This window comes from Poromitra crassiceps (genome assembly GCF_964638095.1).
Source record: "Poromitra crassiceps genome assembly, chromosome: 12".
Lineage (NCBI taxonomy): Eukaryota > Metazoa > Chordata > Actinopteri > Beryciformes > Melamphaidae > Poromitra > Poromitra crassiceps.
In genome coordinates this window covers 24,591,053-24,618,410 of record NC_139632.1, presented here as the reverse complement: position 1 = coordinate 24,618,410, position 27,358 = coordinate 24,591,053, and the positions used below count along the sequence as shown (strand labels likewise).

Sequence of the window (27,358 nt, the reverse complement as noted above, 5' to 3'; positions counted from 1 at the left end):
AGAGCGGACAAGACATCTCACTCTGACACTAACCTCGTCAGGACAGGCAACATTCTTGCGGCTTGCCAGTGTGTGTTGGTGGGCTACTTGGACAGGACAGCGCCTAAACTAATGGAGATCTATTCCCCCAAAGAAATGAAGAAGCCAAGGTCAATATTTTGCAACATAAAGGTAGGCATCAGCGTTGTTGTCACAGTTTCATCATACAGTGTGAGTGAAGAGACGTTCAATTTGCAATAATAATAATAATACAATAACAGTAGCTTAGCTATAACGTCTTGTTTTGACCTGCAGCACTTTTTTTCCTCCATTGTTTAGGCTATATAACCACCTGTTTATTCCCTTTCATGAGGTTGCACAACTTGACAGAGATGATAATGAAAGTGATGAAGTAATAGTTGAATCATATCCCGAGAAGACAGTGTCAGCAGTATTATCTGAGGTCATACAAAGACCTGTCTTTCTCAGAAAACGTGCCTCCTAGAAGTATTCCCAAGTTACTTAATTGAGCTTCACCAGCAACAGGTAGGCTATCTGACTAGCTGTAACATACGTTTGTTTCTTCCAGGTCAGATGTAATTCAGATCAGATTTAATTGTAGATTTATAGCCTAGTATCAGTACACAATTTAACATAACACAGAACATAAAAAAGAAATCTCAAATGTTGCAATTTTCCTGAAGTAGGCTATGGTTTGTTGTAAAGTTCTAAAGGATGTTTATAATCAATATAAGTGATCAAGGTCAGTAGGCTAGTACATTATCTTTTGTGTGTGTCTTAATAAATGTGAGTAGGTTGTACTACTGTAATACATTATGGTAAAATTCCATCCACAGCAGTGAATGGTAAATGCTATTGCAAAAATTGTTCACACAGTGATTATTTTACTATGCAATGTTTCATGGTGTTTCTCAGACAAATATTGACACCAAATTGAACACTTATAATCTGTTTATGCAATAGAAAAAGAGAGGAAAATTCCCCCGTTTAAATTGTTATATCTCATTTACACAGATAAAGTAGGGGAATGTGGGGACAAAAGGAGGACTTGTTTGTTTTTCTGTCATTAAATCCTTTGCAATCAGAAGTGCAATTTTGACATAACCTATATGTGCCAGCTAACTATTATCTAATTCAAATATTGGTATACCTTCTGCAATTGTGGGTCAAATGTTAAGAGTCACACTGAACACGAAGGACAAACATAACAGGCAGCGTTGAGGGCCATAAGGAGTCGTTGTTATTGCTTTAGTACTGTGGCAATCATGGGAACGATTGAAACAGGTTCTTGTTTCGGGGGAGTGAGTAATAGTTTTTATGTTGCAGGTTGCTGGTTACTTTAAAAAACTCAAAGCGAGAGAAGGCTTGTCCTCTCCACAGGAACTGTGTTGAGTGAATGAAATATGACTGATACGGATACTAAAAAGAAACATACAAGCTCTTCTTTCCTTGATTTTGATTTGTTGGGGCAGCAAAAACAGTCGGCATCTTCAAAGTGCAGAAGTCGAGCCCTCTGCCTAACAATCTCGTTATGTGAAATATATATATTTTTTCAATTAAACCTTGGAGTGATGCTGAATAGTGAGCATCTCTCTACTCAGACTAATTGACAATCAAAATGATCAAATCAGGCCGCCCGTTTCTGGCTTGACCCCCTGTCCCTGTTTGGTTTGCAGCACGCTCTTCTCTGCTGCTTGGATTTGGATATCAGACTCCAGCAAACATTCACAGAGATAAGGCCGTACATCTAAACTCACTTGGAGGCAAAGTGGTGTTTACCAGTTATTTTTGTCATCATTCTCACACAGACCGCTGTGTGTCCATTTAGGGTCAGATTCAATGTGCAGTTTGGGAATTATGGCATCTCTTGGATCTCCCACTCCCAATTTTAAATCATCACTTCAAAGCCCCCTAATTATACAGTGTGTGTGTGTGTGTGTGTGTGTGTGTGCGTGTGCGTGTGTGTGTGTGTGTGTATGTGTGTGTGTGTGTGTGTGCGTGTGCGTGTGTGTGTGTGTGTGTGTGTGTGTGCGTGTGTGTGCGCGTGCGCGTGCGCGTGTGCGTGTGTGTGTGTGTGCGTGTGTGTGCGCGTGCGCGTGTGTTTGGGGATGGGGTATCATGGTTATGTCATTGCCAAACATGTTAATTTCCTTTGAGCGTTGTTTACAGTGAACCTTCATTTCTTCATACTTGGAGAGAACAAATTTGGATGTTGAAAGCGATTGAATTGCACATGATCACTTACAATGGAATGCTAAGATAACGCGAGAGCTACACCTCTGAGCAGACTTGGCAACTGTCGATCAAATCAAGCTATTCTTTCTCACTTGGGTGAGTGGAGGAAGTGGCGGAAGGCCAGATCAGCAACACAATCGTCCACCTTCATGTGTGCATTTTGGGAAATTTGTGATTTGTCCCATTGACTCGTGGGGTTTTTACATCTCCTCATCTGTCAACAACAGTGCTACAACTTTGCTTACTCTTGGCCGTACTGTCTAGAAATTGCAGCAAGGAAAATTGGCACCATTCCTTTTTTCGCATGAAACGAATCACTCTGCACTGCAGTCCGAGTGCCAGCAGGTCAGCACAGGTTTCACTGGAAGCGATCATAACATCCATCGTTTCTCCACACTAGTACAGTACATGCTGTACATAGTGCTTTGCTTTCTATTGACTCACTTGCATCAGGACGTTCTGTTTGTCTTTTCCCCACTTTGAACTTATCTGTGGGCTCCACCTTGACTACACCTGGGTTACACATACAAGGTGTGCCATTTAAATTCTCCCAAGACTACCCCACCTCCTGTCCGCCAACATCCAAGCTAGGTTTCTTACCTAGGCGCTCACCTTAGTTTCACAGCACACATGCTGGGTTAGATGTTGTACTGCGTTCCTCTCTGATCTGTTCACCTAATTTATATGGTTTTCACATGGCTTCAGTGCTCTTTATCAATGCACCTGAGAGGATGGGTCAATTTTGTTTTAACCCAGAATTGCAAGCAGGTTTATTTCACCAGGTGTCTTTGTGCTGCTGCTTTTCATGGACTTGTATTAACACAGAAATGAGAGAAAATGGTCATTTCTGAGACCTTTGTTCACAATGCTAATTGTGTAGCAAAAATGATTTATGTCTCTTTCACAATGGATGGGAAGTGTTTCTGTGGCTATGAGCGGCTTCTTTCAAGTATATTGGGGGATTTCCTACAGATCTTTTCCTTTTTCGTCTTGTTATTGAAAGGACAGGCGTTTTACTTTGGTGTATATATGTCGCAAAAACAACTTCCTCGTGGAAATGCATGGCTGTCCAGCCCAGTGGCCCCAACACGTGCCCCTGAAATAAAAGCATTTGAAATTGAAGTCAAAACTTCCCTCAATTCTTCCCTCGCAGCAGGGCAGAGGGCTGGGACAACAACGCCCAGACAGGCTGAGCTGAGAGAGTTGAAGAGGGAGAAGGATGGTCGAGATCCATGAAGGAATGGGATCTTTCTCAAGTTTACTGTTTGAAATGTGGCGGTTCAATGTCAGACTTGCCTGCATGCAAGTCAAATGTGTTTAATCTTACAATGTGGATAAACACACCTTGTTAAGTTAAGTTAAGTTAAGTTATCCTTTATTTATCCCCTTGGGGAAATTCATCCTCTGCATTTTACCCATCCTCTACTAGGAACCTTCCTAGAACTAGGAGCAGTGCACCTTCTACACCAAGACAATTTCCGTGTATGTGCAAACATACTATGGCAGAATAAAATAATTCTGATTGTGATTCTGAACAGCAAGGCCTGCATCTGACTTTGTGAGGAGGCGTCTCCAGTTGATCAGCAGTACAGTACAGGTCGTGATGAAAGCTCAGAGAGATGCCAGAGAGATGAGGCACTGCACTTTCCAACACGACGCCTCTATTTCTGCTTTCACTCTTTCTCTTTTGCACAATTTCTCACACCAATACCCCATCCAACTTTCAACATGATGTAACACTCCTGTATCAGGAATCTTTGACCTATAGTGTAGTTTGTTATTGATGATTTGGCACAAGAAGACACTTCTCCCTCCACCTCCCAGTCTAAAGCTGAATGATGTGCTTTTTTAAGTGATTAACTTGTCCTAATACTAACGCCAGTCTACTAAACTAAAACCCAGAGGGCAAGATATGAAGTATATTTGCTGGCTCTAAAACATGATATTTGGATCAACCGTTTGAATTGGAAAAATACAAATATGTTACTGGACTAAAAGCTGAAGGGATTTTGGGTTGACCTACTGTAGGGCTGCTGTGTAGGAAAAGAGTTTACCATATGGACTAATTGTTTGTTTTAATCTAAATCACAAACAAAAGACCTTGTATGCCTGCCTGAGCAACTGGGGGCCCTCAAAAGCATTTCAATCATTGAAGCCTCTTTGACGCAAAATGAGGATGAAATATTATCAGTGCTGTAATAAGCGTCTATTGTGTGTGCTAACAAACCATAAAGCCAAGCTTTGAAGGGAGAATTAACTGTTCCAGAGGCGAAAGGGTCGAAAGGAGTGTGTATTCTCCCTCAGCTTGTCTGGCAGGCGTTAAATTACAGAAGGCGTGGATTGAATACTTGTGTTTTCATAGCAAATTCACTCCAAATCTCAACATGTATAATCAGCATGCTTCATGCATTCATGGCCTCGAAAGCAGTTGAATCCATTTGAAGGGTGTCATACAAGTGGCTGCGTCCGTCTGCCAGCACACACACAGAGGCTCACACACACACACACACACACACACACACACACACACACACACACACACACACACACACACACACACACACACACACACACACACACACACACACACACACACACACACACACACACACACACAGAGGCTCACACAGATCACTGGGGATCCGTCCAATCAGTGACTTTGATCTTTGCACAAATCTCTTAAAGCCGAGTAATTGGGTAACACAGATTCCTTGACCTCAATATCGAATCATACATTTCCATATCTTTTGTAGCAATTATTTTCAGCTCGTCCAAAAAGCATATGAATGACTGATCTGCGGTAAGAAATAACTTTCATCTGTAGATAATTGCTCTTTTGGAAAGTGGCCTCTCAGGGAGAATATGTTGGAGGCCTGCAGCCTGTTCTGTCGACATGTGAGTGAAGCCAAAATAGGGATGTATTCTTTTCAAGGTGTCTCCTGTCTATGCATTTGAACACAGTTTGACAGACACACACAGATTGTATTTCAAGACCATAACCTATTGGTACCATTGGATCCATCACAGGGTTTTTTTTATTGTAGGACCATACACTTGCCACAGGTCTTTTTAGATAGAAATGGGTGATAAACACACGCACGCGAACACACACACACACACACAAGCATGCATGCGCATGCACGCGCGCACACACACACATACACACACACACACACACACGCACACGCGCGCGCGCACACACACACACACACACACACACACACACACACACACACACACACACGTACGTGCGAGCACACACACACACACACACACACACACACACACACACACACACACACACACACACAGTTTATATCTTGGGTACCTTTTTCTGTATTTATGTTTCAGAATAATTCTTGCTTTGCAGTGGTTCTCAAACGTTTTCACATCAAGGACCCCTAACTGGCATACATTGGAGCATGGACCCCCATTTGATAAGACTTTGTCCCAGGGTCCCCCATCTGATAAGATTTTAGCTTTTAGATGTTTTATTACTGAGCATGTATGACACCCATGACCGTCCATAGTCATTCATTTTGTCATTGTGTGTGTATGGATGAAATTATAGTGAAAATAAATGATTCCCCTTTTTGCTGCGGACCGCCTGGAACCCCCACAAGGACCCCTGGGGGTCCCCGGACCCCACTTCCCCCTGTTCTCTGGCATCAATGTAACACACGTTCTGACGTTCATCAACATCTGCACTAGTTTACATGCAGACAAGGCATTGCAATGAAGCAGGACATGGAAGAATGACTTCGAACCCCCTCACAGATGTGACATTTCTGTAACACCCATTCTTATGTGTTTGTCAGCCAGAACTTGTGCTCTTCTGTAGATTCCTCCCAGTCTCACCCCTCCTCTCCTCTCCTGTCCCCCCCAGCTGTTTGTGTTGTGCCATGGCCTCCTACAGCTCACTCAGCTGCTCTACAGCTCCTACTTCAAGAGCACCATCACCACCATCGAGCGGCGCTTCGGCCTCAACAGCTACTCGTCTGGAACCATTTCCTCCCTCCATGAGGTACTGCCAAATGTAACATGCAGTTTAAGAGCATGATAGATTTATTTCAAGGATATACCGGTGACAAAGAAGGAATTGCAGAACAAGCAGCTTATCAGAATCACACTTCCTGACAATTCAATTGGGACATTTTTGGAACAATTTTATTTCAACTAGTGGACGAAGGCAACTAAAGCGATGGTTCTCAAACATTTTCTCATCAACGACCCTGACACAATTAGACCACGGACCCCCATTTGATAAGATTTTGTCCCAGGTCCCCTCTGATAAGATTTTCTGCTTTTAGATGTCATCATTTCTGTTATTGTGTTACTTACAGTATGGGTGGTATTGTAGTGAAAATAAATGATTCCCCTTTTTTGCTGGGGGCCACATGCAACCCCCTCAAGGAACCCTGGGGGTCCCCGGACCCCACTTTGGGAAACACTGAGCTAAAGAATATTGAAATAATTGATGTGGAATTTTGTAAATGTATCTCACACAAGTGTCTCCCAGTATTTGCAGGTTTCAAGTGTGCATGTCCACGCTTCGCTAGTCATGAATGAGATCTCTTTGTTGACATATGCCACCCAGCTATTTTCAATTACCGTACTGTATTGCTCAGGGCCTCTCCTCTCCTGGGCTGAGGTTAGGCTACACTCAGCAATTCACTAAATGAGATTTTTCTCAGAGAAGATTGCCCCAAACCTGGCGTGGAAATGGCATCTGAAGAAGATTAGGATAGGCCCTCTCCTAATCTTCTTCATCTTAATCTTAATCTTAATCTTAATCTTAATCTTCTCGTTGAAGATTCTGCAGCAATGCCGGCAAACTCTGAGACCGGTCTCATATCTGCTACTTAACGCATCCCAGGAGCTGGTGATAAAGGTCACATCGAAATGACAAGTGTTCTTGAAGCCTTAGAGAAGATGTGCTTGTCTGTGTCGGTCTTGTTTGAAACACATTTCTCTGTTCCTCAGGTGGGCAACACTGTGCTGATAGTGTTTGTGAGCTACCTTGGAAATCGGGTCCACCGCCCTCGACTCATTGGAATCGGCGGAATACTGATGGCCATCAGTGCCATGATGCTGACCTTACCTCACTTTTTATCCCAACCCTATGAATATGATTCCGTTCTACACGGTAAGCAGTGTTGGGAAATTAAACTATTTTTGCAGTAACTAGTAACTAGTAGTAGTACTTTTTCAAATGTAGTAAGTCAATTACAATTACTTCAATTTAAATAGGCTATTACTAGTTACTTTAGGAGGTGAAAATAGCAGGCAACTTCAGAGGAATATCTGGTTTATGATCATCGGACCTATTCCGGGGAGAGACGCCACCTCCCTCCCTGGCAAAAAAGCTCCACACGCCACAGCTGCAGCCAGAGCCTGTAGACATAGCTATAAGCCAATATATATATAAGACAATTATAGATGATAATGATAGATACAATTTGACAGTATGTCTTGTCCCAAACTGTGCCACAGCAACACTAAAAGAATGTGTGCATTAATAAGCCAATCAAAGCAGACTTTTAAAAGTAATGCAAAAGTTACTTTGCCTCTAACTAATTACTTGTATTATGCTGTAATTTGTAAAGAAACTACTTTTTGAGACAAGTAACTAGTAACTATAAGTATACAAATTTTCAGTAACTTGCCCAACACTGGCGGTAAGACAGAGTTTCCACCTAGCCCTGCACTGCAGGACCACACTGCTACTCTGTGTTCACTGGCACTGCTGTGACAGCTGCTGTGACTCAGTCCAGAGCAGAGGACTCATGAATGTACAAATATGTCACTACAATTGATGGCACTTTACATTAGGAGCACTGTGGTGTACGACAGGGACTCACTCCACAGCCATAGCAGTCATCTCAGTGTCTGGAGGGACGCACAGTCAGTAGGAGTCGTCCCAGTGTCTGGAGGGACGCACAGTCAGTAGGAGTCGTCTCAGTGTCTGGAGGGACGCACAGTCAGTAGGAGTCGTCCCAGTGTCTTGAGGGACGCACAGTCAGTAGGAGTCGTCCCAGTGTCTGGAGGGACGCACAGTCAGTAGGAGTCGTCTCAGTGTCTGGAGGGACACACACTCAGTAGGAGTCGTCTCAGTGTCTGGAGGGACACACAGTCAGTAGGAGTCGTCTCAGTGTCTGGAGGGACGCACAGTCAGTAGGAGTCGTCTCAGTGTCTGGAGGGACGTGCGGGGACGGGGGCTGCTGGAGTGTTTAGAAAGCATAGAGATTAGCCATTTCCATCTTGATTCATGCAGGGGTTCAGCTGGATAGCCCCTGCATAAATCACATGGAAATGCCTCATCTCTATGCACTTGAAGAAAGATTAGAGTTATCTCCAGGGCATTTAATTTGTTTTAACATTCTCTCCCTCTTCCTTCCTCAATGTTGCCCTCAGACAGAGTAACCTGGCCTCATGCAGCGTGCCAGTGGAGGGTCAGAGAGACTGCAGGAAATTAAAGCAGACTGCCTATCTGCACTCAGTGGCCTGTCATTAACGATCGCTGCCTTTGTGCTTTCCCTCTGCACCCTGTGATAATGATATGCGTCCCGTGCTTTCCAGATCGCCACGACATTTGCAACCTGCAGGCGAACTCGAGCAGCCCGGAGGCGTGCGGCGGCGACGAGACCAAGCGCCTGGCTGACACCAACAACCTGTGGCTGCTCATGGGCAGTGCTCAGCTGCTGTTTGGCCTGGGCTCAGTACCCATCCAACCGTTTGGGATTTCCTACGTGGATGACTTCGCTGGGCCCGGCAACTCCCCTCTTTACATAGGTGAATGGCCTGCAGTTCACTGGTTGATTGATTTGTTTAGATAAACAGATCCAGGACATCATCTCAGGGCCACGGTGCCATACTGGGTGATTCTGCATGTACAGTAGATAAGCCTGACAGTATCCTAAGAAGATGTAGAAGTATTTGGCGAGGATATCATAATAGAACAATAGCCTTGTAACCCCTGCTTCACAGCCACTGTCTGTGCTTCACAGCCATTCTCTTCTCCATATCTGTGTTTGGGCCTGCCTTTGGCTACCTGCTGGGCTCGGTCATGCTGAGGATCTACGTCGACGTGGACAGAACCGGCTTAGGTAATGGCTTTAAAGACTCTTAAAGACGTCCTTGAGTTGATGCATTTCAAAAGTCTAAACCAATGGAATATTACACGGTTTTATTAAATGGGAGGGGTGCAGAGGGTGGGATTAAAAAAAATCTGATTGTTTTATTGGTTAGAAATGTATAACTCTACACCTACTACTGCAGGATGAGGTTACCATGAAAGATACTCTGTTTTCCACTAAGCACAGGTAATAGGAGTTAATTTAACTTTAAAGATGTCCTACAGGTGTTGATAGCCAGATGAAAGCAGAATGGATGGTACGGTGTTGTGTTGTATGTGGTGCCTCAATATTCACTGTCTGTCTTGTGTCTTGCAGTAGCCAACAAAGAGCTGAGCCCCAGTGACCCCCGCTGGGTGGGGGCCTGGTGGATGGGTCTGCTCATCACCTCAGCCGGCCTGGCTCTCACCTCCATCCCCTACTTCTTCTTCCCTCGCAGAATGCCTTATGAAGGCAATGTAAGTCACACTCACAGAGCTGTTCAAGTAGGACAGCTCCTTTTTTATGATTAAACATTATTGAATATATATTGTATAGGTTGTATGGATGGAGCATATTTAATGTTTGAGGGAAGTATAATTGTGGGCTCATATACAGTATCTCTCATAGTTTACTGACATCTACTGGCTTTATGTCAGTATTGCATAGGTTTATTTTTCCTGTCTTGCTCATTCATAATCTAGATTCTAGAGTTACAAAATAAGGTTTCTCCACCTCAGGTATAATATTTCATAATGACGCCATCCACTTTGTAGATTCCCAGAGCGCACTTATTTGTTATTTCAATTTCTCCTTGTTGTTTGTATAAGAACTTTCAAGCTGTCTGCAGAAACATTTAAACATGCGATAAGACTAAGTGAGTAACGACATTTTTCACCCCCCGCCTGGGCATTTTGGCCCATCCAGCTGTGTCCCGGACATGACCTGGCAATATTATGTAAATAATAAGGAAATGAATCTTTCGCCAATTTGATATGAATCTCGATATGTAGTTAGTGATTCATGATCAAATAGATTACCTGAAAGATATCTTTGAGTAGGTCAGGCCTTCTATATGATTGCAATCCTTTTTAATCTGATGCAATTCAATTTGAATGAAGACTCATGCAGAGCTAACATGTTTTATCACATGGGAATCAACTTTATCCTCATATGAAACAGACATTTGTGAATGGTGGCACATTTTACTGTGACACATACCTATGTTTTTGACCCAATTTGACCCACAGCTATAAATAGAATAGGGCAAATTAGTTTATAATACAAAGCACCCAAATAGAACCAATGTGGAGGTGATGGTGTTTCTGTAAATTAAAAAAGGATTGGAAGATTGCCCTGATAGACATTTAGAATAAAATGCAATGGTGGCACACGACATTGTGTGTGTGTGTGTGTGTGTGTGTGTTCGTGCGTGTGCATGTGCGTGTGTGCATTTGACATTGCAATGTTTAATTTGCTGTAAAACACAAATGCTCTGATATTCCTCTTGCTAAGAAGTGTCAGTGTGAAAACAAATAATTATGAGCAACTAAAGTCTCCAGAAAACTGGAATCATGTCACTTGGCCGTTTGAATGCATGAACACTTCCAAATGCAGCATAAACTACTACAAGATGACAATAAATGTCATGTTATCTTACAAAGGGAGAGGGGCTTGTTGTATCTGCAGAATGTGACATGAAGAGAAAAAGAAAGAAACGCTCATGACTGATACGACATTTGAATCAGATCATCGTTACATACATGCTCCTTACAAGACGTAATGTTATTCCATAGGTGATCGGGACAGAAACTGACATGAATGAAGACTTGAAGAAGCCAGATGTCTCATTACTTGATTTCCTGAAGAGTAAGTTCATTATATCCAGACTGCTTTGCAGATATAGGCACAGGTTGTACCTGTCACACAAACAATGTATATCCCATCAGTTTTAATTGGACTTGACCATGTTTGGTTACGCCCTCTTCAAATAAACCTCTATTCTAGTGGCGATTTGATGCCACAGTTTTACAATGTTAGCATGTTGTTCTTGAGTGTTTGCTCAAGTCATGTCCAGTATCAGTGAAATAATCAGACCTTTTTGTGTCGTTCGTGTGTGTGTGTGTGTGTGTGTGTGATCAGTGTTCCCCAGAATGTTTGTGCGTCTCCTGTTGAGCCCTCTCTTCTTGATGCCGGTCCTGGCTCAGTGCTGCTTCTCATCAGTGATCGCAGGTCTTTCCACCTTCCTCAATAAGTATCTGGAGCGCCAGTATAGCGCTACAGCCGCCTACAGCAGCCTGCTTATAGGTATGTAACAGTAATAATAATAATAATAATAATAATAATAATAATAATAATAATAATAATAATAATAATAATAATAATAATAATTACAATAGGGATATAGCGCTTTTCAAGGACTCAAAGACGCTAAGTTGGAAGCACAACTATAAGGATGGGGGAGCAGCAAAATATATTTTAATAGATCCCAATTGAATCGCTCTGCAATCAATTTACTGATAAATATGGCAAGGGATAATGCACATATTGGTGTATTAAACCATTTTAATGGTCATTGTGAAACAGTCTGTTAAAATAATTTAATAGACACTCTGGAGGGTATTATCCCACTTAGACCATGGCCACTTGCCACAGAGTAAAAGTGTAGGTTTGCGCTGTCATCTTCTATAAGAGGTAAACCTCTCGAACACTGTCCACACTGCATATTAAATAAATTTATGATCTGGCAAACGTTTCGCTCAGGGCTCTTCATCAGCTGCAGGGCTTGGCAGAGAACAGCAGTTGTCTCCGTGTGCTAAACAGCTGGTGAGCTGACGTTAGCCATATACTTTATTGGCACCCTCAAAGTGAATAACTCCTGCAACTAGACACAAAATAGTTTGGCTATAGTAGCTTTATCTTTTAGCAAAGGATGTGTATGTGTGTGTATGGGTACTGTAGCTTTGGGATGTTTGTTTCTGTTGTCACCGTTTGAATTGAACATACAGTATAGTCATTTTCTTACTGAGAAAATCAATGGTGCAAAAGCCGAAAATCAATCATTCCATTGCCAGAGGTATCACAAGTACAGTCGACAAGTTACAGAGGTATCACAAGTACAGTCGACAAGATACAGAGGTATCACAAGTACAGTCGACAAGATACAGAGGTATCACAAGTACAGTCAACAAGATACAGAGGTATCACAAGTACAGTCGACAAGATACAGAGGTATCACAAGTACAGTCAACAAGATACAGAGGTATCACAAGTACAGTCGACAAGATACAGAGGTATCACAAGTACAGTCAACAAGATACAGAGGTATCACAAGTACAGTCAACAAGATACAGAGGTATCACAAGTACAGTCGACAAGTTACAGAGGTATCACAAGTACAGTCAACAAGATACAGAGGTATCACAAGTACAGTCGACAAGATACAGAGGTATCACAAGTACAGTCAACAAGATACAGAGGTATCACAAGTACAGTCAACAAGATACAGAGGTATCACAAGTACAGTCGACAAGATACAGAGGTATCACAAGTACAGTCAACAAGATACAAAGGTATCACAAGTACAGTCGACAAGAACAATTCTCTTTAGGGAAAGAGATTTCCAGCACGCGGGTGGTGTAGTGGTTTATTCCCTTGCCTACCAACACGAGGGCCGCAGATTTGCGCCTCCATTGTTACAGCGGCTTGGTCGGGCGGTCCTACAGACACAATTAGCCGTGTCTGCGGGTGGGAAGCCGGGAAAGGGTATGTGTCCTGGTCGGGGAGGGGAACTGGGGAGAATAAAGCGTTCCTCCGCATGCCCTATGTCCTCCCGGTGAAACTCCTCACTGTCAGGTGAAAAGAAGCGGTTGGCAACTCCACATGTATCGGAGGAAGCATGTGAGAGTCTACTACACCCTCCCTGGCAGAGGGGGTGGAGTAATGAACGGGACCACTTAGGCCGTGTGAAAAGGGGGAAAAAATCGAAAGAGATTTATTTTTGTCTCATATAATTCATGTCCACATCCCACAAGCGCATAAAAACAGCACTTGAACAAAGCCGTCTCTACTTGGAGTTCTCTAAGCCCTCCATCTTTCCCAGGTGCTATGAATCTGCCGTCAGTAGCGGTGGGGATGCTGCTGGGTGGGGTCATCATGAAGAAGAGAGGTCTCTCTCTGAAAGCCATCCCGCGCTTCTCTGTGGCCGTGCTGACCTGCTCAACCCTCCTATATATACCTCTCTTCTTCATGGGCTGTCCCACCAGGACCGTTTCAGAGGTCAACCATTGGACAGGTGGACAGCATGGGTGAGTGAGAAGGGAGCAAGCCCTGCGCAGATTCATATCTTTATACAATAATCCTGTTTCTTAAATCATGATGTTCAAACTGTTCCAGAGATAATCGAGCTGAACCTTTCCTCACAGAGCTACTTTGTATTGAGAGGCCTGTCAGCTACAACTGTCTTAATTATTTGTGATGTCCATCGTGACTTGTTAACAAAAGATGCTAATCAATCATGCACACATTAGAACTGTGATTATTTTCCTTTGTAAACAACATAATGAGAAGTTTCATTCCACCACCAAATTGCTGGCATTAAAGTGACGCTCATTATTGAGTATTTCAGTTAGTAACCATCTTAAGATCTTTTATTTGCTTGCATTTATAAATGGAATGATCTGTCTGTATATGAGTTGTACAGTATTTAAAAAAACGTATTAGAAAAGATATTGTAACCTTAGCGATGTTGGCAAAACATGAGACAAGAGTCTTTTGTTTGGCTCAGTGCCACCAGCAAACGCAAAGTACTCGGATGTTGTTACATCAAAAGCAAACAGATGCTAATGAAACACAGACTGCACAAACAATAGCTCTGAACTTCAGCCCCGGCTACTTGTTTTGGTTTGCTGTGATGTGGAAGACTCTCTCTGTTCACCCACAGGTCTCTAGCCATGTGTTATTCCAACTGCTCCTGCCCTGCCAGCGCCTTCAACCCAGTGTGCGGCTCGGACGGCATCGAATACATTTCTCCCTGCCATGCTGGCTGCACCAACTTCACCAGAGACCAGAACAACACCTACAGGGTTCAGGTGTGTGTCCATTTTATCCATGCACTGTATTTGCCTTTTAGACTTTTAGCTGCCACTTTGATCTAGAATGACTTACAATGTCTGAAACAATAGAGTAAGTTTAAATCACCAACATTACAAGTAACCAATAGCAAGGCCCATTAAAAGGTCAGAGTCTGTGCTTTGGTAAAATATGTAATAAGAGTATATATACAGTATACACATACACGTGCGCACGCATGCATGCGCGCGCGCTCGCTCGCACGCACGCACGCACGCACGCACGCACGCACGCACACACACACACACACACACACACACACACACACACACACACACACACACACACACACACACACACACACACACACACACCTTTCCCCCCGTTCCTGCTATTAATCGCCATTTTATGTCAGTATCCCTATCCCAGCATTTATGCTTTTGACTGTGTCATATATATAAGCGGATACATACATATTACACACTTCTTATACGTTGCATTTTAAAATGCAGCAAAGCATGGTAGCATTGTTCTGAAGGCCCACACCAAATTCGCCTCATCACCCAGTAGCTTCTGGTCTGAGAGGTCAGAGCAGGGCAGGCAGAGAGAGCTGTGCTGCTGACACCCGGCGGGTGGCTCACCATCAATGTCTAATCAATGCCTAATTAGCCACAGAGCAATACAGGAGGCTTTTTAAGAGGGACAGAGCTAGGGCTACTTCCATGTGTTCCAGCTTGTGAATAATCTACTAGTGGGTGGATTGTGCGACTGCCAAATAAGAGTATTAGTCAGTTTGACTCAGCTGTGTAATACTGGAGCCCAGTCACAGACAGCGGTGGCTACAGCTAGCTTAATGGATTAATCCTCTGCAATCACAGACTAACTTTTCCCCATTGGTTGTCGACTGAGGGAAACTCTTAAAGGTTAGACCTGAGCCGAGTGATGTGCTGCTGAGGAAACTCTTAAAGGTTAGACCTGAGCCGAGTGATGTGCTGCTGAGGAAACTCTTAAAGGTTAGACCTGTGCCTAGTGATGTGCTGCTGAGGAAACTCTTAAAGGTTAGACCTGTGCCTAGTGATGTGCTGCTGAGGAAACTCTTAAAGGTTAGACCTGAGCCGAGTGATGTGCTGCTGAGGAAACTCTTAAAGGTTAGACCTGTGCCTAGTGATGTGCTGCTGAGGAAACTCTTAAAGGTTAGACCTGAGCCTAGTGATGTGCTGCTGAGGAAACTCTTAAAGGTTAGACCTGTGCCTAGTGATGTGCTGCTGAGGAAACTCTTAAAGGTTAGACCTGTGCCTAGTGATGTGCTGCTGAGGAAACTCTTAAAGGTTAGACCTGTGCCTAGTGATGTGCTGCTGAGGAAACTCTTAAAGGTTAGACCTGTGCCTAGTGATGTGCTGCTGAGGAAACTCTTAAAGGTTAGACCTGAGCCTAGTGATGTGCTGCTGAGGAAACTCTTAAAGGTTAGACCTGTGCCTAGTGATGTGCTGCTGAGGAAACTCTTAAAGGTTAGACCTGTGCCTAGTGATGTGCTGCTGAGGAAACTCTTAAAGGTTAGACCTGAGCCCGGTGATGTGCTGCTGAGGAAACTCTTAAAGGTTAGACCTGTGCCTAGTGATGTGCTGCTGAGGAAACTCTTAAAGGTTAGACCTGTGCCTAGTGATGTGCTGCTGAGGAAACTCTTAAAGGTTAGACCTGAGCCTAGTGATGTGCTGCTGAGGAAACTCTTAAAGGTTAGACCTGTGCCTAGTGATGTGCTGCTGAGGAAACTCTTAAAGGTTAGACCTGTGCCTAGTGATGTGCTGCTGAGGAAACTCTTAAAGGTTAGACCTGAGCCCGGTGATGTGCTGCTGAGGAAACTCTTAAAGGTTAGACCTGTGCCTAGTGATGTGCTGCTGAGGAAACTCTTAAAGGTTAGACCTGTGCCTAGTGATGTGCTGCTGAGGAAACTCTTAAAGGTTAGACCTGAGCCCAGTGATGTGCTGCTGAGGAAACTCTTAAAGGTTAGACCTGTGCCTAGTGATGTGCTGCTGAGGAAACTCTTAAAGGTTAGACCTGAGCCTAGTGATGTGCTGCTGAGGAAACTCTTAAAGGTTAGACCTGTGCCTAGTGATGTGCTGCTGAGGAAACTCTTAAAGGTTAGACCTGTGCCTAGTGATGTGCTGCTGAGGAAACTCTTAAAGGTTAGACCTGAGCCCGGTGATGTGCTGCTGAGGAAACTCTTAAAGGTTAGACCTGTGCCTAGTGATGTGCTGCTGAGGAAACTCTTAAAGGTTAGACCTGTGCCTAGTGATGTGCTGCTGAGGAAACTCTTAAAGGTTAGACCTGAGCCCAGTGATGTGCTGCTGAGGAAACTCTTAAAGGTTAGACCTGTGCCTAGTGATGTGCTGCTGAGGAAACTCTTAAAGGTTAGACCTGAGCCTAGTGATGTGCTGCTGAGGAAACTCTTAAAGGTTAGACCTGTGCCTAGTGATGTGCTGCTGAGGAAACTCTTAAAGGTTAGACCTGTGCCTAGTGATGTGCTGCTGAGGAAACTCTTAAAGGTTAGACCTGTGCCTAGTGATGTGCTGCTGGGGAAACTCTTAAAGGTTAGACCTGAGCCCAGTGATGTGCTGCTGGGGAAATGCCACAGGGCAGGTTGGCTAAACAAGCTGCACTATTAGTACTCGGTCCTGAGCAGTGTTGGGGGGGGGGGTAACGCATTACAAAGTAATGCATTACTGTAATCACATTACATTTGTCTGTAACGAGTAGTGTAAGGCATTACGTGTCCTAAATCCAGTAATCACATTACAGTTACTATTCAAACACTTACAGTATGTCGTTACTTGTGTTACAGAAACTCTTCAATTATCAGCAGGATCAGGATTGAATCTGCAGGATTATGGGGAAAAAACTGCGGTACTTTTCCATGCACTCAATTATGCAACACAACTAGATTGGATGGGCTGTTATGTCCTTATTAGGATAGGGATGTTGCTGATATGGGGATATGTAAGGTTTCATGTTATATTGTTAACTGGCAGTTAGGTGGCAATGCATCTCAGGCGAAGTATTGTGTAATATATTACTTTTTTGAGTTATGACGCCCAACACTGGTCCTGAGCAGGTGGTTTGTTCATATTCTAGTTGTTGAGATTGGCAGGCAGCTTAGGGAAATAGGAAGGCGGCAAACAAGGGTCAGGGGTCAGCCACTCCTTAGCTTTGCATGAGAACTTGGCATGGTGTCGTTCATTCCTGGCAATCATGGCAAATGGATAAAGGCGTTTGAGTCACAGTGGTCCCATGTCATTTCCTGTTCTATAGTGACTGTGTGCCTGGCTGATCCGGGCCTGAGCCCATAGCCCCCATACTAACTATGGGCCAGGGCCTGTATACAGAATCTGAAAGGATAATAATTATTTTGTTTTCATGAGTGATGGTTATTTTCTTACTGTATTTTCTTATACTGTCCATTGTATTTCTTCAGATTATAGCAATGTATCTATATACAGTCGGTCACGTTACTTCCGGTAACATGTGTGTGTGCGTGGCCGTGGGGGGAAATGGGAGGATTTCCCCCACGCTGACCCATTGACCACGCGTCTATGACGAGACACTGCCTGAATGTATACCATCTGTTGTTTTAAGTCAAATCGATGTAGTAAAACAAAAAGGTAGAACACAAATATTACCCATTTTATAATTTGACAGATGATAGCTTTGTGTTTGCTTTCTTTCAGTCCTATACAGGCTGCAGGTGTATATCTGGCAAGCAGAGTGAGGCTCGCCCAGGTCCCTGTCAAAACAGCTGCCCTCATCTTCTGCTCCCTGTCATGTTCATCATCTCCCTGGCAGGGCTGGTTGCCAGTCTCTCCCACAACCCCATATATATGATGGTTCTCAGGTAAGAGATGACAAAATGACAGTGCATTATAGAATATGTCCAAAGCAATGAATGATGTATGATTCTCAATGATTTTAAAATCAGTTTTTTGTCCAACCCAAACACACCAAAGATTTTATGAACCTTGCTGAATCCTTTAATCTTGTTGAACACTACCCAACATGCACCTCTCTCGTGTTTTTAACTAATCTACTCCTCGTAAGTTATCAGAGGCTGCAGATGTATAATCAAACACAGAGGAGCTGGTCTCATTTGCTCTGCCCCAGACTATTATTAACTGTTGTCCTTACTGTGTAAGGCTAAGAATTAAGTCAAACACAAAAGCACACAAACAAATCTTTAAATGACAACATTACGTCCAAAGAGAGCTAAGTGTAGATGGAAGGCAAATAGATTATGACTGTTTTATGACTTTTTGGAAGACCTCATGAGAAAATGTCAGAAAGCAGTTAAGATGTTCAGAGTAGCTCCCCCCCCCCCCCCCCCCCAATGATCTCATATTCAAGAACTCTAATAATTCAAGGGTGCTGTTCAATGCAACAAGCTCTCATCAGCTCCTCCCCAGTGGTGCTGAAGCCGCCCCAGAGAATTTACTGTGAGGAGTTTCTAACATTGTTATTTAACAAAAAGGTTGAGATCAACTGTTTTTGGACACATTTGAACTCATTTCTCACATGAAGTGCACTGCTTGCTCCCTTGATGTTGTTCCTAGAAAAGCCCTGAAAGAGGTCTGTCTGGGTAATTTATCGCTAATCTGTAGCATAACATCCAACAAATAATACGCGTGTCTTTGCACGTCTCATTTATTTCATTCAAGAGTCAATAAATCAATTTAAATTATCAAGGATTCAATTTGGAAAAATAATGATCAAAACCACATGTTCTGTCAAATGATTTTGATCTTGGCATATTCAAGCAATGCAATGAAATAAATTCCATTGCTGCCTGTGATTAAAAGGATAGGGATTTTGCTGCAAGACAGTGCCAGGAGAGTGGGAAGGACGTCACAGATGGGGGACCCTGGGACCAAATCTTATCAAATGGGGGCTGTGATCTAGTGTGTCAGTTTAGGGGTCCTTGACGTGAACATTTTCCAGAACCACTGTTCTAAACTATTCAACAAACAATGTATATTTTTTTGTTTTCAATTTATATCTCAGTAATATGACAGAAAAGCAATGAAAAAATAAAGTCAAGCATCAGAGTTGATTTAAAAAAAATACTACTCCAAAACAACACATTACTGACACATTACTTTGTCTGCAATTAGGTTGCCAATGTACAGCATGGACACACAGTAGATCACATATCTACAGCACTAGTGATGTGAGATGGGGGCAGGAATTACATTTGTTGACTGCAGCCTGACAGAGAGACAATGCACTCTAGATCGCTTAACACAACACTCAGCAGTGGCAACTTTGAAAGGGGGGGGGGCTGGGGGGGGGGGGGGGGGGGGGGGCTGGGGGGGGATCACAACTACATTTTGGCCAGTTGAAATGTTCTGACTGAACTTGCTCAATAAGAAGAAAAAGCCAGCACTCAAAAAGTCCTTTTCAATATTTAATTTACCTCAGTCAGGAGTAGTACAGCACATACATGTTTTGGCCCTAGGCCTTCCTCAGTGTGGTGCAGTACAGGGCGGAGATGACGTTTATAATGCATCACACCGGAAACAGCATCACTCATGTAAGGTCACAAGACACAAATAAATAAACCGGGTAAATACACTCAAAACAGACGGGGAAAAGCTAGAAAGCTAGATAAAGACAGGTAAATAACAAACCTCATTGATAAATAGAAAAAAGAAAATATAATATTACAAACCTAATTGAAACACAGAGCAGTGGTGTTCGAGATACAACGTGGTGATTAATACACCAAGGTCAGACAACACACCAAGATCAAACAATTCAAGCTATCAAATAGATGATAGTGTAAAAGTTAAAATTAAAGAAAGCAACCCAATAGCAGTTCCTCATTCATACCTCTAGGGTGTTCTGTCTGTAGGGTGTGTATCCAATAGACCCTTCTCATGGGGGCCATTTTGTGTCGAAAAGGCAGGGTAAACACAGGTGCAAGCAAAACACTAATGATGGTTTCCATGATTGGAATGTGGAAACCCTCATTAGTGTTTTGCTTACACCTGTGTTTATTCTGCCTTTTCGACACAAAATGGCCCCCATGAGAAGGGTCTATAAGCCTCTCTTTGTAAAAGAGCACGATCCCTGTCGCCCCCTCTCTTAAGAGGAACGACTACCTCTATACCTAGAAATCTGAGGGAACACACATCATGACAAGCAGTATTGAAGTGCCTCGCTACAGCGGATTTGATGTCCTTGTTTCTGATATTGCTTTTGTGTTCTGTTATCCGGGTCTTGAGTTCCCTGCTCGTTTTGCCTATATAACATAGGCCACAAGGGCACTTCAGTAGGTACACTACATATTTAGTTTTACAGGAAATTCTATTTTTAATAAAATATTTAACTTGCATCAGATCTGCTGCCGTACCAAGGACTTCCAGCAGTGAAGCTGAGGACCTTAGCTGTCCACTCATTCTGGCCATTACTTGAGCTGGAATACATCTTTTTTAGTTAAATGAAATACTAGGAACACAAGACAAACCATTATGTATATGTATACAGTGAAAACAAGTTCGGTTTTCTTGACAACATACCCCACTTGTTTCTTTCCTTTAAATCGCCTCCAATTTCTTTTTGTTAATACTACCACAAAAACCGCTTAGTCTCTTCTAAAAAACCAAGCCTAGATCCCTTACATCCCAGCAACTGCGGGCCTTTCTTCAAGCTTCTGTTTCTATCAAAGTTTTAAGAGAAAGTTGTTTCAACTTAATATATTCTTAAGATAAGATAGCGCTTTATTGATCCCCTTAGGAAATTCAGATCACATGAGTCAAAATAACATTTCCGAGCAATTCAATGCATAGAGAGAGACTCCCCTCATTAAAGTAACCATTGACCTGGTTTTAGCAGTAGATTTGGGTGAAAGTTCGATTTTAATCCTTTTCGATCTTAGTGCATCCTTCAACACTGCAGACCATGCATTTTAATTGACTGTCTCAAATTCTGGGTAGGCATCAAGGACATGGCCCTTCCTCTTCTTCTTAAACACTCATTACCTGTGGAGTTTCTCAGGGTTCGCTTTTTGGCCCCAGTGGAAACCGGTTTTCCACTTACAGTATAAGCTCTGATTTGGCCATATCATTCGTAAACACAATATTTCCTTCCACTGCTGATGATCCACAGACATGTCTCTGAAACTCAGTGACTCAAATGGTTGAGCCACTCCCAAGTATTAGTAGTAGTATGAGCAATAATGATAATAATAATAATGATGATAAATGGAGGGTATAGCGCTTTTCTAGATCTCAAAGACGTTTTACGCAACATATAACATACAACAAACACTCGTTAGTGAATGGTGGAGAAGAGAATTCTGCTAGTGGCTGACTTGTGCGTTCAATGTCAATCATTGTATACTGTGAGAGGAGCTAATACTGCTGTAGTATTTGTATTATTATTGAGGTATTTGCCAGCCATTTTTTGCTGATTCACCATTGACGTCATCCAGTATCTGAAAATGTCTCTTTTGTCTGAAGTAGGCTATCAATTGCTATCAAGGTTGACACAGTACAACATAGAATGACACTGACAAAAACAAAAAACAAATAATGTGTTAAACTTCAAATTTTTTCTGTTATTTTTCAGAACTGTTCCCAGTGAAGAGAAGTCATTCGCTATAGGAGTGCAATTTCTACTCATGAGAGTGCTTGGTAAGAGAAGACACAAATATGTTGTTGTATTTGAAAACCTAACGTGTCTTTCTATGAAAGTAATTTCCATTTTTATGTGGATTGTGGATTCCCCCCCTCTCTCTCTCTCTCTCTCTCTCTCTCTCTCTCTCTGGCCAGCCTGGCTTCCAGCCCCTGCTCTCTTTGGGATGGCCATTGATACATCATGTATCTGGTGGAAGCATGTGTGTGGAAAGAAGTTCAGCTGCGGTTATTATGACAACAACGTCTTGAGGAACCGGTTAGAAAACTTACAATAAGTACTATTGATACATATATCACACATCAAACATGCTGACTGACACAGTTTATCAGTGTCAATGCCAACATTGATTGATCAAATATTGACGATGCTGATGCTGTCGGTCTCCCGCAGGTACTTTGGCCTACAGGTAGGCTTTAAAGTAATGGGGATTGCCCTGCTGATGATGCTGGGGTGGAAGGTGCAGCGGACCAAGGAGTACAGTCTGGAGAAGAGGCCTGACGGACCGCTGTGACCCCCTAACCCCACTACTGACCAAAATGTCTAAAGACATCCTGTTGATCTGAGCTCCTATTTCTCAATGCCGAGTGCCAGTCCATGTCTTTGAAGAACCAAAGCTGTCTCGGACGGGAAAAGCCGAGGTCAAGACTTGCCTACTCTGACCTGAATTTGTGTCGACCTGCTTCCCCACCTGGACCTTCTATGGTTGGACTTGGGAGTTTTTCCATATCAGAATTTCAGATGTTTTCAGATGGATTTTATAGCATGTCCTGAAGGCTATGATGGCAGTTTCTTACAACATAAGCTCTTTACAAGTCAGGACAGGACTGGAGTCGGCTAAAACACCATTCTTGCGTGGTACCTCACAACATGTTGCATGCGTCTGATCTGGTTGAAAGAGTGGAAAGAGTCTGACTGATGATCAAAGGATACATGTCTTTGGTTATTCATTACTTGTTCCTACGGCAGGAATCTATCCTTTGAGGTTTCTAGTTGTAATGGGAACATATGGTAGCTAACTTAGCTTAATATTTAAGTTTATTTTTTTAGATGTTTGTCTCATACACAGAGGCGTAGATGACAATTGTATTACCTGTTTGATATTTTACACCGTGTTAATCCAATATTATATGACATTTGATTTTATCGCTATGCAACAGATTTTCAGCTCTATCAAACACACTGTTTCTCATAAATGAAATGAGCTGCACACAATATGCTCCTGTACGGTCACGGTGCTCATTTCTAGTAATGTAGCCTATCATCCAATTATCTGGTTGCCATTACTGTGCAGTAAATGAATGTGTAAGCATTACTGACCATTAAAAGTGCTACAAATAAATTCAGTCTTTTATATAATTTCTGTGTGTCTGTTTCCATACTCATATACTTCAAAATATGTTTAAAGAGTAGAGATACATATCAAAATATACAAAAGAATTGACAATGTACTAGGCTATTTGTATGCCTACATGTACAGTCGCAACAATCTTCAGCCGAAGGCCTTTCGGCTGCCAGCCGGCTGCCATACCAAGGAAGTCAACTTTGTTACACCATAGTGGAGCAATTGAACTGTTTGAATCGTTCACATCTAGAAAGAACAAATACTCCTTGGGAATTGTTCTTTTGATAAAAAACCTATTAGCCACGCAAAAATGAAGATCAATTTCGATGATGTCATAATGTTATGATGTCATGTTATGTCATAATGTTATATAAACAAATAAAGGCTGCACACTGACTGTAGCTCCCGTTTGCTTTTGTTTTATTCTTTCCAGGTGTTATGTTTCGAGCTTACGCTCTTCTTCAGACATAAAATCTTTTATGTAAATAAATAAATGAAACAATTTGAAATAAAATATTCTTTCAAAAAATATAAAACATTTTAAGAACAGAATCCAGCACATCCTGTGATATCAGTCTGTTTGAGGCAGGTCCTTTGCCTGTCTCAAACATTGAGATCTTTATTTATGTCGATGGTCTCAAACAGAAAATAGAAACACAATAAATAAAAAAAGAAACTGCAGCGCTCTGGTACAGCACATAGGCTATGTACTGTAAGTAAGATGGCTCAGACTGAAAAGTTAGTAACATGTCTGTCTGCTAGGAAAAAATCTCAAGACTACATGCACAACTTCTTTACTTCCTGAAATTAGTACAGCTTCTTTATTTCCTGTCCTACACTATTGGATGAACTGATTAATCAGGTGTACCTGATCATTGTTGTGAGCACACCTGACAATCAGTTCATCCAATAGTGATGACAGGAAATAAAGAAGCTGTACTAATTTCAGGAAGTAGTGGAGTTGTGCATGTAGACGCCGGTTATTTATTTTGTAGTGACAAGTTACATTCCGTTGTCCCTCAAAGACCACACTCTAGTGCTTTGCCGACGCTCCATGAAGGCGTCATATGCAGGAGGATAATAATGGCTGCTACAGCTGCGAATGTGTTTTTGTGCTCTCAACTCTGTTAATCTCGTCTTCGTCACAGCGACTCTTTACCCAATGTACACTAACGTGCACTAGTTCACAAGCAGTCGTAGCTCTCTCCTTTTACCGACGTTCTCCCAAATCCCATCATGGCTGCCTGTTTACATGCTTCAGATCTGCTAGTTACTTAGCTTAGCTATTAGCTCTGTTGCCTCTCTCTCCCTCTCGGTAAGATGTTTATGTTAACATTACGCATAATATTACTGTATATATTTGCGGGAGTGTGATGGCAGACACTGGGAAACGTGAGTGTGTTTGTTTATGTGCTGCGTCGCGTGTAACGTTACTTTTAACCGAGGAAATGAGCAACTTCCCTAGGCACAACAACGGCTAGTTAAAGTGATGGTCCCGAACTTTGGGAACTTCCAATAGCGAAGTTTTTAAACAAAAAATATTTTTACATTTCTGTATACCGTGCAGCACTAGTGACAGACCTGAAGGAATGTCTGCTCGAAAGGCTGCTCGTCCAGGGCATGATGATGATGATGACGACAAGCAGCTCCACGATGCCGCCTACGCAGGAGACCTGGACAAACTGAGGACCATGCTGCAGGAAGACCACTTCAGAAGGCGGATCAATGAGTGGAGGTCGTGGTGGGGTATTAAGTGCACTCCTCTGGTGCTCGCAGCCAGGTGGGGTCACGCTGCCTGTGTGGACTACCTGATCACCCAGGGAGCCCAGGTAGACCTAACTGATGACGAAGAACGCAGGCCTCTCTACTGGGCCTTGCTCAATGGTCAGCTGGACTGCGCCCAGATCCTCCTGGAAGCCGGGGCCGATCCCAACAGAAGCGGAATTGGCTCATACACCCCCGTCTACTGGGCTGCCCAGAAGGGAAGGCTGGACATGCTGCAGGAACTCATTAGGTTTGGTGCTGCTGTTCCTGTTGACATGGACAAAGATCACAAAATCTGGAGGTCTCCTCTCTACATCAGCGTGTTCTTCCGCCACCTGGACTGTTTCCGCCTGCTGCTCGAGGCTGCTGGCGTTCTGACCCGTACCATGGGTTCTTGTCTGTTAAATATGGTGCTGAGGCACGGGTGTGACGCGGCCTTCGTCCAGCTGCTCTTGGACCACGGCGCCAACCTGGTCCTGACCTGGGAGGAGGCACAGTTGATGGAGAGGGTGGATCCCAAGGCGCTCAGGGTCTTTATGGAGGCCAAGAGATGTCCTCGCAGTCTGGCACACATGTGTCGGGTTCGGATCCGCCAAGCGCTGGGCACACCTCGCCTGAACAAAGTCCATGCTCTACCTCTAACACAAGTGATGAAGGACTTTGTGCAACACCAAAACTGACTTGAAGGACTGTCAGTTTATAGCATTTGTGGGCCACAAATGCCATAAACTGACAGTTCTTCAAGTCAGTTTGTGGCTTTATTTACCGAAGACTGCATGGCAAACCATGGGACGTTTATAAGGATACTTGCAATGTTTTCAGCATCCTCAGCCAGTATAGATGATGCTGACATTAAGATCTTGGAAAACTTTGTGGTCAATGTCATGATGTATGACAGGTCCAGTAGCCTACAGCTGATACTTATTTTTTTTATTTAGTCATAGCTGATGTGTATTCAATAGTAACCAAAGGATCGCTCCTTGTGCAAATACAAAATATATAGGCTATTTCCATGAGGAGTGATCCTTTGATCATGTCAATTTTCTGTGCAAAATAAAAGTTTTACTAAAATAATGTGTATGCCTATTTTTCACATTACTTAATAGAAAATATGCAGAGTAAATGGCAGAAGGATTGATGTATAATTTGGAATCCTCCATAGTTAAAAACCTGTCATTTGACACCAGAATCATCAAAATTGCCAGTGGACAGTGAAATTCTATGGTAAAAATGGCTGAAATGGCAGCCATTAGCCATCTTTTAAAATGGCTAAAATTGAAATGTATATCGAATAAATCTGGCTTCTCTGTGGTCATAAATGTATGATTTGATAGCAAGATCATTCATATTGAACAATTCTACACAAAGTTGCCCCTAAAATAGTATTTCCGGTGTGGAAATGGTGGCCGTGCATTAATCTGCTCCATAAGGGAGATTGCTTTCGAGAAACTAATAACTACTGTTAAGAGGTTGGATTGGTTTAGTTGTGTAATGTTAAGTAGGCTATAAGTTAATTAAGTTAGTTTTATATTTGTTTAATCTGCCAAGGATCTTGGCTGATGCCAATTGAAGACTGCTGCATCTCTGTAGATGGCAATTGTTTGAGTGACCGAAATGTATTGTGTGGACATACTTGCACAATAGGATACTTACAGCACATAATGGGAAGAACATGAGTTTGAAGCACAATAAACATGTTATTTGGTGTAGGCCTACTAGCTATCAATGTTTTGTTTGTTTTTCTTGCAGTCTGTCTGGGCCTCTCGCTCTAGGCTAGATCTGTATTACATTCTGTCTTCCACCTAGTGTGGGATGAGAAATGTGCACATACAGCTGGCTTAAAGGACTGAAGGTAGCAAGTGAGTGAAGTAGCCTACATTTCTTCCTCACCTCATTCCACGGCTTCGTATGACGTCATATCATAGGTTTGACAGTTTTCAGAGAACGAGGAGAGGCCGCGCATGCGCAGCAGCCCCTCTGAGGAAAAAAAAGGCTCGCCTCGGTGCAGCAGTATTCCCATCACGGAGAGCACGCGGGGCTGAACCGGGCGGAACGTCGCCTTCTCCATCCAGCATCTTCATCATCCCGAGCCGAAGTAGTGGGAACAAAACAACTACACCCAGACTGACGCCAGATAGCCAGAAACGACCCC

At 42.9% G+C, this 27,358-nt stretch overlaps 1 protein-coding gene and 1 pseudogene across 2 annotated transcripts; both read left to right on the top strand.

Annotated features, from left to right (window-relative positions):
* The first annotated feature begins 46 nt into the window (after positions 1–46).
* Positions 47–23,561, top strand: slco2a1 (solute carrier organic anion transporter family, member 2A1). The gene is made up of 14 exons (XM_083647509.1): positions 47–171; positions 6,122–6,259; positions 7,219–7,381; positions 8,815–9,027; positions 9,243–9,341; positions 9,687–9,826; positions 11,144–11,216; positions 11,490–11,654; positions 13,450–13,654; positions 14,290–14,437; positions 18,140–18,303; positions 22,032–22,096; positions 22,235–22,355; positions 22,491–23,561. The coding sequence occupies exons 1-14, from the start codon at positions 112–114 to the stop codon at positions 22,609–22,611; spliced, it is 1,875 nt and encodes a 624-aa protein (XP_083503635.1). The 5' UTR covers positions 47–111; the 3' UTR covers positions 22,612–23,561.
* A 964-nt stretch (positions 23,562–24,525) lies between these two features.
* LOC310785965 (ankyrin repeat and SOCS box protein 1 pseudogene) lies at positions 24,526–26,162 on the top strand (annotated as a pseudogene). Its single transcript, XR_014554082.1, has 2 exons — positions 24,526–24,757; positions 25,010–26,162. The product of XR_014554082.1 is annotated as an ankyrin repeat and SOCS box protein 1 pseudogene (transcript).
* The last annotated feature ends 1,196 nt before the right edge of the window (positions 26,163–27,358 follow it).